The 17,248-nt window shown below is 34.7% G+C and overlaps 2 protein-coding genes across 3 annotated transcripts; one reads left to right on the top strand and one right to left on the bottom strand.

Moving 5' to 3' along the window:
• Positions 1 to 728: 728 nt before the first annotated feature.
• On the top strand, positions 729 to 3,573 carry LOC132053357 (pentatricopeptide repeat-containing protein At4g14050, mitochondrial). The gene has a single exon (XM_059445383.1). It carries the CDS (start codon positions 1,534 to 1,536, stop codon positions 3,364 to 3,366), a length of 1,833 nt encoding a protein of 610 aa, XP_059301366.1. The 5' UTR covers positions 729 to 1,533; the 3' UTR covers positions 3,367 to 3,573.
• Positions 3,574 to 3,881: 308 nt separating this feature from the next.
• Positions 3,882 to 16,938, bottom strand: LOC132053222 (probable acyl-activating enzyme 16, chloroplastic). 2 transcript variants are annotated; one of them, XM_059445187.1, is made up of 18 exons: positions 16,597 to 16,938; positions 15,112 to 15,303; positions 14,615 to 14,729; positions 12,792 to 12,879; positions 12,365 to 12,576; positions 12,016 to 12,134; positions 10,633 to 10,782; positions 10,377 to 10,444; positions 9,678 to 9,783; positions 8,977 to 9,135; positions 8,691 to 8,744; positions 8,526 to 8,606; positions 7,626 to 7,763; positions 6,329 to 6,488; positions 5,546 to 5,625; positions 5,328 to 5,473; positions 4,340 to 4,397; positions 3,882 to 4,245 (listed from the first exon to the last, which is right to left on the bottom strand). In XM_059445187.1, the coding sequence occupies exons 1-18, from the start codon at positions 16,744 to 16,746 to the stop codon at positions 4,153 to 4,155; spliced, it is 2,169 nt and encodes a 722-aa protein (XP_059301170.1). In that variant the 5' UTR covers positions 16,747 to 16,938; the 3' UTR covers positions 3,882 to 4,152. The 2 variants fall into 2 exon arrangements, with proteins under 2 accessions (XP_059301170.1, XP_059301250.1); XM_059445267.1 differs by lacking the exons at positions 3,882 to 4,245; positions 4,340 to 4,397; positions 5,328 to 5,473 and having other exon boundaries at positions 5,571 to 5,625; positions 6,309 to 6,488.
• Positions 16,939 to 17,248: the final 310 nt, after the last annotated feature.

Raw genomic sequence — 17,248 nt, 5'->3', positions numbered from 1 at the left:
TTATATATTATTGAAGTATATGTATAATTAGGCTTAATGATAGGTAGTCCCCTTAAACTTTGTAGTATATTTTAGAGATAAGGATCAAAAACACATTCTAGCTATCACTTTTTTTTAGTTTCATACCTAAACTGTTATAAGGTTGAGAAAATTACCTAAACTATCATTATCTAGTTTGCAAAACACACCTGAATTAAATGTGTGAACTCACTCTCCAAAAAGTAAGTGAAGCTAAATTTTTCTCAAAAAAATTGTTCACATGGCATAAGTAATGATATGGTGGCATCTACATGAAAATTAAAAAATAATATTTTTTTTATTAAAAAAACTAGTATATCTTTTTTTTTAAAAAAAATTGCATTATTTTTATTAAAAAAAATAAAATGTGGATTTTAAAAAAAAAAAATTGTAAAAAAATATCAAAAAATTTAGAAAATCAGAAAAAAAATGATTTAAAAAATGGAAAAGTTGATTTTTTTTAAAAAATTGTGAAAACTAAATAATCAGTTTTCTTATTTAAAAAAAAAAAACTTTTCCATTTTTTAAACTTTTTTTTCTATAATTTTTGATATTTTTTTACAAATATTATTTTTCAGTGTGTTTTTTAAAACAAATAGTTTTTTTTTTTAAAATTTTCATGTAGGTGTCATTGTGATATTATTTATCCACGTGGATAACAATTGACAATATTTTTATATAAAATGGAGAGTATAAGTCACATGCCATTCAAGAATAATTTGAGGTGTGTTTTGCAAACTAGATAGTGATAGTTTAGGTAGTTTTCTCAACCTTATGACAGTTTAGGTATGAAACTTAAAAAAAAAAGTAATAGTTGAGGTGTGTTTTTGACCCTTATCTCTATATTTTATTTAAATATTCGAACTAAGTTCTGTTCTAAGTGAATACCTCAACACCTAATAAAATGCTTTAATTAAACACTTTCGATTTAAATTTTAACTTTTTTTTTTTGCATGTGTTTTCATTCGTCTATTAGTTAGTTAAGTTAACCATATCAAATGTGTCATTTTCTTTAATTATACGCACTCGCCTTAATAAGTAGTAAAACCCTAGGCATTTTTTACTTGAGGTTGTGCGCATCATTAAAAGAGATATATATTTTATATGATTAACTTGACTTAGGAATGAAAACACATGCAAAATCTTTTTTCAATTTTTGAACCGAAAGTGTTTAATTGAATTTTTTTTATTAGGCGTTTAGGTGTTCAATTGGAACAGAGCGTAGTTCGAGTATCTACATACAAAATCCTGACAAGTTTAAAGGGCTGACTATATATTAAGCCTAATCTATTTTATATAATTAAATATTTGATGACCTAGCATACAATATACATTATTATGTGCATATGTTGTTATGGCTAAGATAATTCAATCAGTTTTCTGGAAAAAAAAAATTATTTGAATCTTATAACAATTTTAGATAAAAATAATATTCCAATATAGTTTCATATATAAATGCTATTTCTATTTTCAGAAATATTTGAAGTTAATAGCAATTTTAAAAACTGGTTATGAATGCAGCACTTTCAATTTCTTCACCAACTTCAACAATGTGCCAAATTCCATTTCCCTATAATTGGCAAAAAATTACATGCCCAAATAATCAAGATTGGTTTAAACAATTGTTCCTTAAAGCTTTGCAACAATCTCATAGACATGTATGGAAAATGTGGGCTTTTAGACAATGCTGTCCAACTGTTCGACGAAATGCCTCAAAGAGATTTAGCTTCATGGGCTTCTATTTTTACTGCACACAATGAAGCTAACCAACACAAGAAAACACTTTCAATATTTCCTAACATGTTCTTGGATGGTTTATTGCCTGATCATTTTGTTTTTGCTAGTATTGTTAAGGCTTGTGCTAATTTGAGTGCTTTAAAAGTTGGCAAACAAGTGCATTCTCAGTTCTTGAAATCGTCGTTTTCGTGCGATGATGTTGTTAAGTCTTCTCTAGTTGATATGTATGCGAAATGTGGATTACCTGATAATGCAAAATTGATTTTTGATGAGATTTTGGTTAAGAATTTGATTTGTTCGAGTGCAATGATATCGGGGTATGCTCGTTGTGGGAGGAAAAACGAAGCGATTGAGCTTCTAAGGAAGTTGCCAGTAAAGAATTTGCAATGTTGGACTGCATTGATATCGGGTTTTGTGCAAAATGGGAACTTTCTTGATGCCATTGATGTGTTTCTTGAAGTTAGAAAAGAAGGGGTCGATATGTGGGATCCATTTATTCTTTCTAGTATAGTAGGAGCTTGTGCTAACTTAGCTGCACTTCAACTCGGGAAACAGATTCATCGTGTTGTTTTAGGCCTTGGTTATGAATCTAGTTTGTTTGTTAGCAATGCCCTTGTGGATATGTATGCAAAATGTAGCGATATTGATGAAGCAAAGAAAATATTTGATAGCATGTTGAGAAGAGATGTTGTATCTTGGACCTCGATTATTGTCGGGATGGCACAACACGGGCGAGCTATTGAAGCATTATCGTTTTATGATGATATGATTTTGGCTGGTATTAAGCCAAACGAAGTGACTTTTGTTGGATTAATCTACGCTTGTAGTCATGTTGGATTAGTAACCAAAGGTAAGAGTCTTTTTAAATCCATGATTGAAGATTTTAAGTTAAATCCTTCTTTGCAACATTATACTTGCTTGTTAGATTTGTTTAGTCGATCTGGTCACCTTGAGGACGCTGAAAACCTTCTTAACACGATGCCATTTCAGCCTGATGAAGCTGTTTGGGCTGCTTTATTAAGTGCTTGTAAGAAGCACGGAAATACCAAAATGGGAGTTCGGGTTGCTAATCGGTTACTAATTCTCGGACCAAAAGATCCTTCGTCTTGTATACTGTTGTCGAATACATATGCTGGTGCAGGTCTATGGGAGAATGTATCTAAGTTGAGGAAGCTGATGGAAAATTTGGAAGTTGGGAAAGAACCTGGTTATAGTTGTATTGATTCGGGAAAAGAACTTACGACGTTTTATGCTGGAGAGGCGTTTTATCCAATGAAGGATGAGATATTTGGGCTTCTAAATGAGTTTGATTGTGAGATGAGGAAGAGAGGTTATGTTCCCGATACTACGTTCGTTTTGCATGATATGGAACAGCAAGAGAAGGAAAGACAGCTTTTTTGGCATAGTGAGAGATTGGCTGTGGCTTATGGAATTTTGATGACGGTTCCTGGATCAGTAATAAGGGTGGTGAAAAACCTTCGGACTTGTGGCGATTGCCACACTGTTTTAAAATTTATATCAAGCATTACAGGTCGCGAAATTGTTGTTAGAGATGCAAATAGGTTCCATCACTTTGATGATGGGAGATGTTCATGCAATGACTTCTGGTGATTATGTGTAAGTATCTATAGCCATCGAATTTTTCAAGCTGCACGCTATTTGACATCGATCCTTGGAGACTCTTCAAGATTCGATATATGTGCTTAAAGGTATCAAAAGCTGATGCTGAGAGTCTTATCATGTATAATTGTAACCAAATACCTAGAGTTATTCCTTGGACATTTGACATCTCCACCAATGCCTTTGAGGGCATATTATACACTTACGGCCTACAGCCACTGTACAGCCACCAAGGCCTTTGAGGGCATAATTTTTTTTTTGAGAAGGTAACATTTCGTTTTTGAGGGATTTTGTGGCATTGTTCTCATAAATTTTGTTTGCTTATCCTTATGTATGTATTGTTCTGTTGCTCTATTTCTTAGATTTTCCTTCCACCAGATCAGTTTTACGTGAGCGAGCATTACCATGTAACTGTTGAGGTATGAGTAAAGAATTGGTTTACTGTGATAAAAGGAAAATGAAAATACACATGGAATAGAAAAAGATAAGCACCAAGTAATTCAGCATCTCCCAAAATGAAATCTGGATTTTTGCAGGAGAAAAATGTGACTACATGCTTATTGAATAAGTTTGTGGTACAAAAGTAGTTAATATGCCTTCATTTACAACTTTTACGTCCTCATATATGTAATACACGAAGTTCAATTAGATGTATTCAATTTCGACCTCTATATATTACAAACACAGGTTTTTCGAACGAAAGCAATCTGTAAATCTACACTTTGCAGATCTTGCAGCTTTCATTGTTAAAAAATGAGAGGATTCTAGAGACAGGAATCATTTGTACAAGTTGTCAATTTGATCTTTGTAAAGGGCTGCAACTCTGTCTCTCTTAATCTTCATGGTTGGTGTTAGTAAGCCACTATCAATCTGCATTTCAAAAGGATTTGTCTAAGATATAGAAATAGTTTTGACATTTAACTCAAATCACATTGTCAAAAAGGTACAATTAATAAAATGGTACCGTGAAAGGTTCATCAACAATAAGAATAGGTCCAACTTGAAACGAGCAACCTGAAGTCCTGCATTGTTACAAAAGGGGGGAGAGGATTTTTATTTTAGCGGAATTGGAAATAGATTATTGATACGACGCAAATAGGAATGCAATTTAATATAAGTATAACAGACTTAATAAGTAGCAGACCTAGGATTTTTAAGTCGTGGATTTTAATCTAAAGTTGGAACTGGTCACAGAAGGGTGCACAGTCAAGTCTATTTGTTTGTCAATACTAGTTTCCTATGTAAAAGTATAGTGCTCAGTTCAAAAACAATGGGTAACTAGTAGTGTCTATGTAGATATGCCATTTGATGCCGTCTAACTACCCTTTCCATTCAGAGTTAGCTCTACGATCCAGCATTATCACCGTTATAAATATGTAATCAAAGTCAGAATTTCCATTTTTGATCCGGCATTTTCAGCAGAAATTACTATCATTTCAACAAGGGTTGATGTACTACATCAACGAAGGTCATGTCTTTCTCCAATTGAAGCTAAAATGATGTACTCGAGTCAACATACAATAGAAAACACCAAATTTCTAATGGTCATATTCTTGTGATACCATCTCTCAAGCAGTTTATGTTTTGCTAAAATTGGTAGGAACACATTTTAAATCCATTAGACAAATTCATCTTGCAGCTCATGGAAGAACGACAAAAGCATTTGCTGAAGCATTCAACAATTTATTTTTGTGCAAGCAACTCATTTTGCTTCTCTCTCTCTTTTAATTCTACGACTTCCACTTCACCTCAAGAAGACTTCAAAACTACAATAGGTATGTCATGACGAACGGGGTTAAGACCTTTCCACAATCTTATAATAGGGTTAATTTGGTGATTCATTGCATCATTTACAAATTTCCATTAGGAAATGTTCATTTGCTATGTAAAGAAGTTTCCTGAAATACGATATCCGAGTGGATTGGTCAAAGGTAAAAGCTGAAAATCCTTACCATTTACTTAACTCCTCGTGTAATAGGGCAGCTGCTTTTTCTTTGCTAACTTCAGTGGTTTCAGAATCTACAATAGCTGATCTTTTAGCTGCTAACAGAACCTCTTCCTTATTTGGTACAATTATAGCTCCAGGACGCCGTTGATCCTACATGTTATTCATGTCAAACTTGTGCAACGCAAGAGAAAATGTTCAATTATGCATTCAATAAGTTTTCACCTGGCCAATGACAACAATCTGCTGGATCAGACTACTTCCCTTTGCTGCTTCTTCAATCTCTGATGGTTCAATATTCTCACCTAATTTTTCGCAACAAGTACATTCAATAAAGTTCAAAGCTGTGAACTGCAAAATATAGCTAGTAGAATAAAGCATGTCTCTTCGAAGTTGAGGTCAAATTTTGGATGGGTTTCAACTGGTTGAGGAATGAGATTACTCTGACTATTCAAAATCAACTTCAAGTAGGCGTGTCAAATGGGCAAGTTAGGTCAAATTTGGACGTGTTTGAACTGGTCGAGTAAATGAAACCAATCATCTTGCTTGGTTTAAAATAAGTTGGAACACCATGTATTTAACAGTGCATCATAACCCAAACAACTCAACTCAAATCACATTTCATTTGTTTATTTTCCTTAAAAGATCTCTATCTAAATCAATATACCACTCACCCAACCCGTCCAAACTCGACCTAAATGAATACGTCACTTACTAGTACATTCAAACTTGGGCAGGTTGTATGGAATACACATTCATGGGTTAAAATTAACACTTATACTTCTGAATTATTATTATTATTTTTTTTTTTTTTTTTTTTTGTGGTGGGGGATTTCTGCCAATTATTTTTCATCTTTTTATATGTGGCAGGGAAAGGTGGTTGGGGATTTCGGGTTTGGCGACAGTTGATCTTGATTTGAACGCAACTGACAACACCACAATACAGACAAACTTCCACGTGGCACGAGTAGTCAAAGAGCAGACATACTGGAAATAGTTATAGCTCACCAGTTGAAAGGACTATGGTATCCTTTGCACGGCCTTCAAGGACTATGACACCCCTGCAATTGCGACTTCGCCCTACAGAGTGATCAGGCACAATCCAGCCAAGATCACCAGTGTTCAGCCATCCATTCTCATCGATAGCTTGTTTCGTTGCCACTGGATTCTAGAGAAGATTTACAAGTTATTGATGGTTAATCAACACTACTAGTGGAATTAAGTTCCAGAGTAACACATACAGCACAAAATGACTGCCAATGAAGCTACTGAAGGCAAAGATGCTTTTGATGACTTTCATATAGACCAACAGTAACTCACTGGGAGATACTCCTAGACAGGCTTTATGGATCATGCAAAAGTTGTTGAAGGCTGGTAAGTACTACTCTGCAGCTGGCTATACAATTACTGAGATTGCTCAGCTGAATCAGTTCCCTATACTAGAAATTTAGGGGTGACTTTCCTAAAGTAGAGTGGAGAAGACTTGTCTGCAACAACATTGGGCTACCTATATGTATTTTCACACTTCCGCTGGCTGCTCATGGTAATTTGTATACAAGGGACAGGTTGAGTAAATGGTGTGTTACTACTACAAAGGTGTGCCCTCTATGTGACTTGGCGGATGAATCTCATTTACATCTTTTCTTTCTTTGTGTGTTCTCTGGACAAGTATGGCAAAAGCTTTTGAGATGGCAAGGAATCATTAGAATAAGTAAACGCTGGGTAGATAAAGTTTCATGGGCTACCAGGCATGCTAGAGGAAAGAATGCTAGAGCTGAAGTATACAGGATGTCTCTTGCTGCTGCTGTATTTTATATATAGAAAGAAAGGAATTCAAGAATAATTCAAAATACACAACAACCTGTTGATAGACTAGTGAAGCAAATTATCCAGGAGATTCACTTTCGAGGAAATATGAAGCTGAAGGTTGTGCAATGGCTGGCCAGATTCAATTTTTATCCTACATAAATATGCATGTGTAGGTTGGCTGCATTGTTGGTGTGTAGTGTCTTTTGTCTCTTTTTTGTTATTAGTGCTATTAGGAGTTTCTGTAGCTGGGCTGAAGTTCTGGGGCTATTGCCCATTACTCAGTCATCATGATTTATACTGCCTATCCAATTTTGGTAATGAAACTTCATTAGTTACCCAAAAAACAAAAGAAGTAAAAAACGAAGCTAATGATGCCTCGTCATAGATGTCCAAAGGAGAATATTTAATTCTGATCAAGCGCATTGCATTGCATTAACATGTATAACTAAGAGGAACTAAGAACTCATTACCCTCAACCAAATATTTGTGCACTAACCTTATAGTACCCCTTCATTATTAGTGGCCCTCTGGCTTTGACAATGCCTTTTGAGCCTGGAGGAAGGACTTCATCGGTTTCAGAATTTACAACTTTTACTTCTACATGCCGAATGGAATGCCCAATTGAGCCAAGCACCTTCAGAGATTACCGACGACTATGTTATATGAATACCACATTCAGAAGTATGCATAGTGAAAGCAAAAAATTATAGGAAATAGCCTGAGAAGGTGTAAATAACAAATTGCATTTTCGTTGGTGGGAAGCAACAAATGTTTATGAAAAAAATTCACGTGATGGTAGAGGTATTATGACATCTTTAATGGATACAACTCAATGGTACACAGGCAGATTTAAATTTTATGAGTTCAATCTTTAACGTTCATAGTATTCAATCCATCATATTTTTGAAACTATGGGTTCAGACCTATACATAATTTATATAAAATTTATGCTCCGCGTTAAAAAGTATTGGGTTCATCCTATACATAATTTATATAAAATTTATGCTCCGCGTTAAAAAGTATTGGGTTCAGATGAACCCGGTGCTTCCATCGAAGCCTGAGACCTGAATACTCCGCAATTTTTTTAAAATTCTTGATGAATGGAAGTGCATGAAAATTTTTGCATCATGAAGCCCGAGTGTCTGTCTTAAGATAACGTTATGCTCTTAGATCAATAGATATTAACTTATCGGTAGCTATATTTGTTTTTGCTAGATTCAGAGGAGGATTTTCGTATATTTCTTAAAAACTTCCTACATGAGAATCTATAATTCAAAGATGCTAAAAGCCTCAAGGAACTGCTCTGCACCAATAATACAAGATATACCTATAAGAAACTTCAATGTCGAAAAAGTTGGATTCTTTTGGTTCTGTATGTTAAAGATACACTACTCACGTTACACGTCAGACGCCGGGCAGCAATCACAGGAGCTGACTCTGTCAAGCCATATCCATTCTGAATCTTTATGCCAATTGCCTGTGAATTACCAAAACGCATGTAAGAAAAGAGCACTAATCCAATTGCCTACTTACAATAGTTAAGATTATAGGAGCTACTAACTTCAAAGAATTTGTCAACATGTGAAGAAAGACTACCGCCTCCACTTACGCCAGCCTGTAGAATGTAAAAGGAAGGTAATCAATTAGTGTCTTCACAATCCAGCGGACCTAAGTCACGTTTCCCCATGAAGAATTTAAGTACAACAAAACACCAGCCCGATGTTTATGGAAAAGAGTAGGAAGTCTAGAACACAGGTCTTAGTTTGTTTTGCCAGTTCAGGAAGTCTTAGACTTCAAAGATGCACAGATAACGAACATCACAAGTCACTAACAGTTGCATATCGGACCTTTGAAATACCAATGCTTGAGTGTATTTTACTGTAAACGATTTTCTTCGCCAGCATATGCAATGGCCATAGTATAGCAGCAATAGTTCTGGCCCACAACCAGTCAAGCAATGATACAATATATGAAGGTTGCTTCGTGTCCTTCGTTAAACATTTCCCCTGCATCAGAGACCATGATGTCAAAGAGTTAAATCTTTGGCATCCATTTTAAAAAGTAACATTTTAAAAGTCCCACTATACATGTGAAGCAGAAATGCAGTTGGAGAGGATCATGTATTATATGTGATCTTCCTTAAGCTAAGTTGTACAGCCCAGGGCAATTGTTAAGACGTTTAGGGATTGATGTAAAATCAGATAGAGCAAAATGAGCTTTGAAGTTCCAACTTTTTTATTTTGGAAAAGATTAGGTCTGTGTTATGCACCCTTTCATGGTCACAAATCTGTTTAAAATTGCTAACCACCCTACGACAATGCTCACACGCTCAATATGCTTCAATATTCAAATACTATATTTGTTTCCAAATATTGCAATGTAATTATATTACATAAAGTTTCAAAATGAAAAAATTAAGAGTCCGTGCCCGCATATATCTAAGAACTCATTCCGTGAAAAGATGACAGACTTTAGGACTCTGTGCTTATTCACTGCAATAATGGTGCATACAAGCTGAAAACTTAGTACAATAAAAATAGGGATTAACCTCATAAATCCTTTTCGCCTCCATGTAAGCCATACTGATCCTTAAAAATAATTGGGCAATGAGTTTACGAGCAGCAGAGTTAGAATTGATCTGCTTTAGAATTCCACTGTAAAGTTCACAATATAGAATAACAAAAAATTGGTTAAGATGCGGATATCTTAAGAGAAAAATGTCATAAAGCACAAAATTTTCCAGCAATTTAAGAAACAAGAAAATCAAATGAAACAGAAGCTTTATCTAATGCATGGTGACATAGGGAGCAGAATTTCCATGATATTCAAGCAGTAAAACTGGTTTCAAAAGGTTAAGGGAACAAGGAGATTTATACCAAAGTTTCTATTCAGTATTTGTTCCAGAAAACATTCCTTGGAGGACAAAGCACTGCCGTCTTTTATCTTTCTGAAAGTTAGAGTTTCCTATTACCCAATCAGTTATCAGCATGCAACTGCTTTTCCTCTTTGTCCCACAAAAAATGTTATCACATAGAGGAAAAGTTTCTCTGAATTAAACCAGCAAAAGTTCTCCATGACATATAGCCTGTTTGCCCTAGCTTCTAAAATCAGCTTATTTTGAAAAGTGTTGTTCTAACAGGGCTATTCAGAAAATTACTTTTGGTGAGAAACAATTTGTGTTTGGCAAGAGAAGCTTGGCCAAACAGGCTAATAGTCTTAGAATTGCCATCCACATTTGAGGATATACCTGTATAATGTCTCATACACTAGAGGAACACTTATCAAATAATGTGGCTGATAATACCGCAAATCTTCCTACAACAGTAAAAAGGTTGGTGAGGCAGTGGTAACAAAGATTAATAAACAAAGTATCAACATATTTAAGCAGACAAAATATTGGGCAGAGATAAGATTGATGTTTTAAACTCTTCCAAAACATGATTTTGGGACGAAATAAGGGATACAGATTGACTAAATAGGCAACCAATATAAAATGGACACACCTTTAAATTCTTTACGGTTGTGTACACTTGCTCTGTTCCATATGTGAATATGAAATATTCACAAGCACGTTCATATGCATGCCAAGGCGGAAGCATACTTAGAAATCTGTCCCCAGGTACAGCAGGTACAATCTCCCCCAAGTTCAAAATCTAACAAAAACAAAGGGATGTCAACACAACTTTATGTACCCAAAAACTAGCAGTACAGCATACTTATCAACACCACAGATACTTTTGGAAGTTATAAGAATGCTTGGAAGTTAAAACATTACTAAATGATGGAAAACCAGGCAAACAAAAGATCAATCAGAAAAATAGCAGCAACAGCAGAAACACTATTTTCCATATACGATGGTAATAGTAACTAAACAGGCACCATCTAAGTAATTAGGATCACCAAGTACTATTGCAAATTCATGATGCACAGCTTATATACCTAATGTTCCTCAATAAGAAAACCTCAGCCATAGAACATAGAACTGGAGGAAACAATCGTATCAGAACAAACAGAAGGTTTGTAACATTAGCATATCTCTGTTTTCTTGTTTTTGTAACAATAGCAAATCTTTATGGAAGAACATTTTGTTTTTGGATAAAAGTTGCATTTAACAGTTAAATCAAATTGGAGAACACAAGATCCACTAATCAGGACATCTAGTTGCAGATAGACAGCCAAAATTAGTCAATGACAGTACAGTGGACAAACTTGATTTAGGTGGAAAGAAAATCAGGCATTTCCAACTTAAGTAATGGGAGAACTACAGATTAACATTCTTTTTCAACTACTTATTGTAAGTTGTGACAATCCTTTGACAGAAAATAATGCAAATATGAGCATCATTAAACACGCTATATGCCAGGTGGTATAAGGCATTTCAGCATTAAAACTTGTTGAAATTATTATGTTGGTTAAAAGATAACTAAGTATGTTGTGTAGAATATTCTTTAGCAATTACTACCTTAATCATTCGGTAATCCTTCTTCTTATCTGAGCTTGGGACAAACTATGATTTACCAAACTCATATAGACGAAGTTAGAACAAAAACTTTTCTTAATTTATATAGCTCAAAACTCTTACTTTGTCAACCTTACTTTTCTTCACTCAAGTCTTTCTTCAAGGGTATTTTATGCATTTCACTGCCAGAAAAATCACAAGAGTGCGAGAGTTTATTATAGCACTATTAATAAGATGACATGGCACTCAAGTTTAAAGAGAGATGGGCCTATTTATCCTATCCCTAAATTTGTGCCTCAAGTTAACAGCTTCTTTTCAGAACCAAGACTAGAACAGCAGGATAAAGGTAATAAATTACTGATGAACCTGCAAAAGTTATATACAACTGAAGAATTCTTAGCAATGGAGTAAATGTACAAGTGCTAACCTGGTGAAGCAGATTTTTATGCGTAAGCATGACACCTTTTGGATTACCGGTGGTTCCACTGGTATAAACAATTGTAGCCACGTCATCAGAGTTGATTGCTTCATATGAATATTGTTTCCCTAAAAAAAGCATTTGTTAGCCACTGATATTCTCCCCAATAGGAATTCAGAACTATATTATTGAAAAGTGCAACTTCAGAATCGAAGACAAAATAAAAAGGTCACCAAACTGAATATCGCCTTAAGCATAGAACTTATAAACCAATATATCATCTTAGGAAGCACTAATTAGTTTTAAGCAAGAAATATTTTTTAAACTTGAATTATGCCTCTTACAGTAAATGTCTTACTGGCATCTTCAGAATCAAGTAGATCCACACGACTCTTGTGACCCAATTCTATAATCTCCTTATAAGTATATACAGGATATCCCTGCATGGCTTCTCTTACAAGGCTTGATTTCTCTCCCCAAAGTAAAATAACAAATCGTACAGCTGCGTGGGACTCAAAGGTGTCTGCAATCCGGTTGTACATCTCAGGATTGTCAATAGCAAGAGCGACACTGGCAAGGCAATGATTAAAAACATAATGATAATAATTTCATCAGTCAAAATGCATGCAGAAGAAAATTGATTTTGTATTGTTGTCAAGAGATCTTTCATTTAGTATTGCTATCAACTAACAGTATTAACATGTTTAAAAATGAAGAAACAGGGGAAACAATTAACATGCTCATTAACAGTTTAATTAGAACAACCAACAAACATCTGCACTAACCTTTCAGAGTGGCTGTATAATTGCAATAGCTCTTCAATTGATGACCTTGAACCCCTTACAACGTTGATAGCCCCACTTGCCATCATACCTAAAGGAAACTGGACACTTAACAACAGAGCTTCCAAATAAATTGAACATAATTTGGATTGTGATTTTACACTATATCCCTACTTCAACATATCATAACAACAACAAAACCACAGTACACATAGGAGTCCTTTCAAATAAGTGCACCACTGGTTAAGGCCTAGGGGTGTCAAATGGGCGTGCTAGGCTGAATATCGGCTGGTCAAATCAAAATGGGCTAAGTTGACCCGCCCAAAAGTTACTTGAGCTAAAATAGACTAAAAAGCGGGTCATAACCCAACCAACCCAATTCTTACTATGTTTAAATTTCTTTATTTGCTCTTTTATAATTATTTAAGTACCTAATAGAACTACATTATTATGGCTATAAAAGGGCAGCCCGGTGCACTAAGCTCCCGCAATGCGCTGGGTCCGGGGAAGGGCCGGACCACAAGGGTCTATTGTACGCAGCCTTACCTTGCATTTCTGCAAGAGGCTGTTTCCACGGCTCGAACCCGTGACCTCCTGGTCACATGGCAGCAACTTTACCAGTTACGCCAAGGCTCCCCTTCCACATTATTATAGCTATATCAAACAAAAAAAAGGTCCTTTTGCAAATATTTTGACAAGGTTTCTATGGATCAATTGGGGCTAATCATCCCAATTTGGAATACATATCACCCTAATATTTAGTTGGGCTGAAATGGGTTGGGTTGAGCTAATAAATGGGCAGGTCAATAACACGCCCAAACTTGCGGGGGTTGGGCAGGTCATGTTTTTATGAGCTAATTTTGCCACCCCTAGATTAAGCGACCCCATTTACCATCTCGTGGCCATGTTTGAGTTCAAGTTATTTTACAGGAGAGCATATCAGCTGGACCTTATGAATGGAAATGGTGATTGAAACGTTTGCAAAGGATAGACGAGTGAATATGAATCACAGCCTGCTGACTTATACCATATTTAACCAAGCTAAATCAGAAGCTTGGGCACTTGGCCGCTGTTGAGTATCTGAATTTTGAGTGATCAAGGTAAATCATTTCATCTTTCTTTTAATCATGCTGCAGACAAAAGCCTGGTACTTAAGTGGAGGAGCATAGAGGAGCGGGCCCATTATCCACTGAGTATCGAACAGTGCACCACTTCTGTCTGCTTATATAGAGGAAACTCTTTCAACAAGAAATTTTACCTCTATAAGTGGTGAGCCAATAACCTAAATTCTATTGTCCTTTTCATTAGCAGATGATATATAAGTTTTATGTGCATATTTTAGGCTCAATCCGTTTATGATAATCAAGGGCTTAATTCCATGTACCTAGGATTATCCTAATCTGCCAAATTGCGATGGCTAAAATTTTAGTGGGCGTTTGGCCATAAAAATTATTCACTTTTTTCCGGAAATTTTTTTCACTTTTTTAACTTTTGGCGCTTGGCCGTAAAAATTATTCACTTTTTTCCGGAGTTGTATTCCGGAATACTAAAAACAAGAAAAACTTGTTTTTCAAAAATTTTCAACTTTTTTCACTTTTTTACACTACATTTCACCAAAAACTACAATTTCAAAAACTATGGCCAAACACAACTCCAACTTCAAAAATTCCAAAAAAAGTGAAAAAGTTTTTGGTATTTATGGCCAAACGGGCCCTTAAACTCCGAAAAATGGAACAGGAAACCAAAAGAGAAAAAGGTCATGCATAACAAATAAAACTACAGATTCGCCATTTATGGGATTTACAAAATAGGATCAACTGATTTACCTTGATCTGCAACTAGCCATCGACATGAATTATCAGCAAAGAGTGCAATCTTTTCATTTGGCTTTAACCCAATAACTCTCAATCCTTCAGAGAAATCCACAATTTCCTGATCAAGCTGCAATTTTTGGCAACGCATTTAGAGAAAATATTATGGAGAGAATAGTAGAACTGATAACATAGTTAAATGTACTTAATTTCTCGATTATCTAGTTGCCTTCTTGCAAGAATTTGATTAAGTAGTAAATACAGAAACCAGGCATCCGATTACACCAAAAAGGCTTTTGACTAGGGAGACCACAATTTTACTGCATTATCCTCTGCTATCATTCTAGAGAAAAGGCTCTTAAAAACAGAAGAAAATTTATAGCAGGATTTAACGAATTCTCATTCTGCACGACTTCATGTATTGAAATAATAAACAAAATAGGTTAGATATTTCAGCTTTATACCAAAAGAGGATATTACCAAGAATAAAATGAGAAAAGAAAAAAGTTGACCTGTTTATAAGTCATGCTTGTAGGAGGATCATGATACGGGTCGATGACTGCTACATGATCACCAAATTTCTCTGCCGAACTCCGCCAAATGTCGGGAACAGTTCTCCACTCCGTCGAGGGAAGCATACCATTACCGGACAATAATTCACTTTCTAGAAAAGGCGAGCACTTCCTGATTTCCACTTCTGCCGTCTGGGTACATGATTCGATGAATCCCATAAATAAATACACAATAGAAGCAGTAGCTGAAATAGATGATATGCTGCATATAATTGACTCCTTACAGCTATAAAAGGGATCAGTCCAGCAATTTTATACATATGATCAGACCTGCTAGGTGCTGCTCGAACTATCAATGAAATTACTTAACTTATATCAAAAAAATTATTGCAAGAACGATACATGAAATGCATCAAACACAAAACTGTAAGTTGGAGGCTAACTAAACTTAGTTGGCATTAACAAAATTTTCATTAAAACACAAAAAAGGTACTGAAATATCCAATAAAAAAACTTTTGACAACATCCATTCAAGAAATTCCACTCCAAAAGCACTTATTGCCACTTATACTTCCCAAACTTAAGTCAATTACAGCAATTATACTTTCAAAGCTGGACTCAGTTATAACAAATAGGAACAGCATTGCACAATTGATATTTATATATATATATATATATATATATATATATATATATATATATATATATATCAATTATTCCCTTTATCTGACACACTTGGATCTTCTCCTGTAATTAAAGTATGTATTTTATTGGTAAAATTGTATGGATTTGCTCCGGATTTCAAAATGTTGAAGAATCTTTTGAGTTCAGCCAGGTGCTCTTTGGGCCCCATCGTCACGTGAACTTTTTCAAAAGAAAACTTTATCTACTTGTCCGCTAGCTGATCTGTTTTTAGCCTGTCTAAAGAAAAAGACACCTTTCTATCTCGGAAACTAATAAGTTTTAAACTTCCAATTCATTTTAGACCTTAATGACATGATTTTATAGTCCGACAATGTTTTAGATCACAAATTTCCAAAAAAAATCTTTCTTTCTTAAAATCCATGCCAAGTAAAAGACTAGTAATTTACAATGATGATTATGTTCGAAATATAAGGTGGGCCCTTTGATAATATCATAGGCCACAACAAGGATGGAATAGGGAAATGGACATTAAGCACACTTCATATCATTAGTAAAACTCCACTCTTACATAATAACGTTACAAGGCGGTTTATATAGGTGCTAAAGGATAATTCTAAACGTAAAATTACTAAATAGTTTCACACACATACTAGAACTTGCCATATTGAAATCATCAAATCCATGCACCTAGATTTCCAAATATTCATATGGATAACACCAAACATATCAACGTAGACATTTAAACATTTAAGTTTACTATTTTCAACAGTTTACAATTAACAACACAGCAAGTGCATTACATAAAATAAATAAAAAAGGTAAAGGGTATTCAAGCATCACCTTAGAGTGGCAGTAAACTCGACCAAGTCTTCTACTTTTAGAAACAAGAATTGTTACCAATTGCTTTTGAGACCAAAAATGGGAAACCCCATGTCTTCCACCACATGGGGTAGCACAAAGATTGGATTTTAAACTCATGCTAGTAATCATCACTGCTATCTACAAGACTCCAACAAAATATTTTCTTTGATAAGAGAAATTTTGAGAGTATTAATGGTGAGAAGAAAGAGTCAAATTGGGAAAGAAAAAGAGCAACATTGAAGTATACAAAGAGAATTGAAGGCCGGAAAAAACAGTGAAGGATTTGTTGGCGTTTAAGAATTAAATACTCCTGTCTCAGGATAAGTGTCAATTAAATATCTCATAATAAGTGTCAGCTAAAAAATCATTTATAAATTTAGATAAAAACTGACAAATTAAAAATAATATTTAAATGATAATTAAAAAAGTCACACAGTAACTTATATTGTTAGATTTTTAATGTTAAAAAGTTTATTACTTGTGCATGCTTTACTCAAAAGAAAAAAATAATTTATTTTATTATATAAGTATAATTTAATAAATTTTAAGTTGCATTATTAGTTTCCTAATATTTGTATTTTTTATTAAGGTAACATTTATTATGGGACGAAAGTAGGGACAGAGCTAGCTC

The sequence above is a fragment of the Lycium ferocissimum genome, chromosome 1, assembly GCF_029784015.1.
Source record: "Lycium ferocissimum isolate CSIRO_LF1 chromosome 1, AGI_CSIRO_Lferr_CH_V1, whole genome shotgun sequence".
Classification (NCBI taxonomy): Eukaryota; Viridiplantae; Streptophyta; class Magnoliopsida; order Solanales; family Solanaceae; genus Lycium; species Lycium ferocissimum.
The sequence above is the reverse complement of the archived record's forward strand: the minus strand, read 5'-3'. Positions and strand labels throughout refer to the sequence as shown.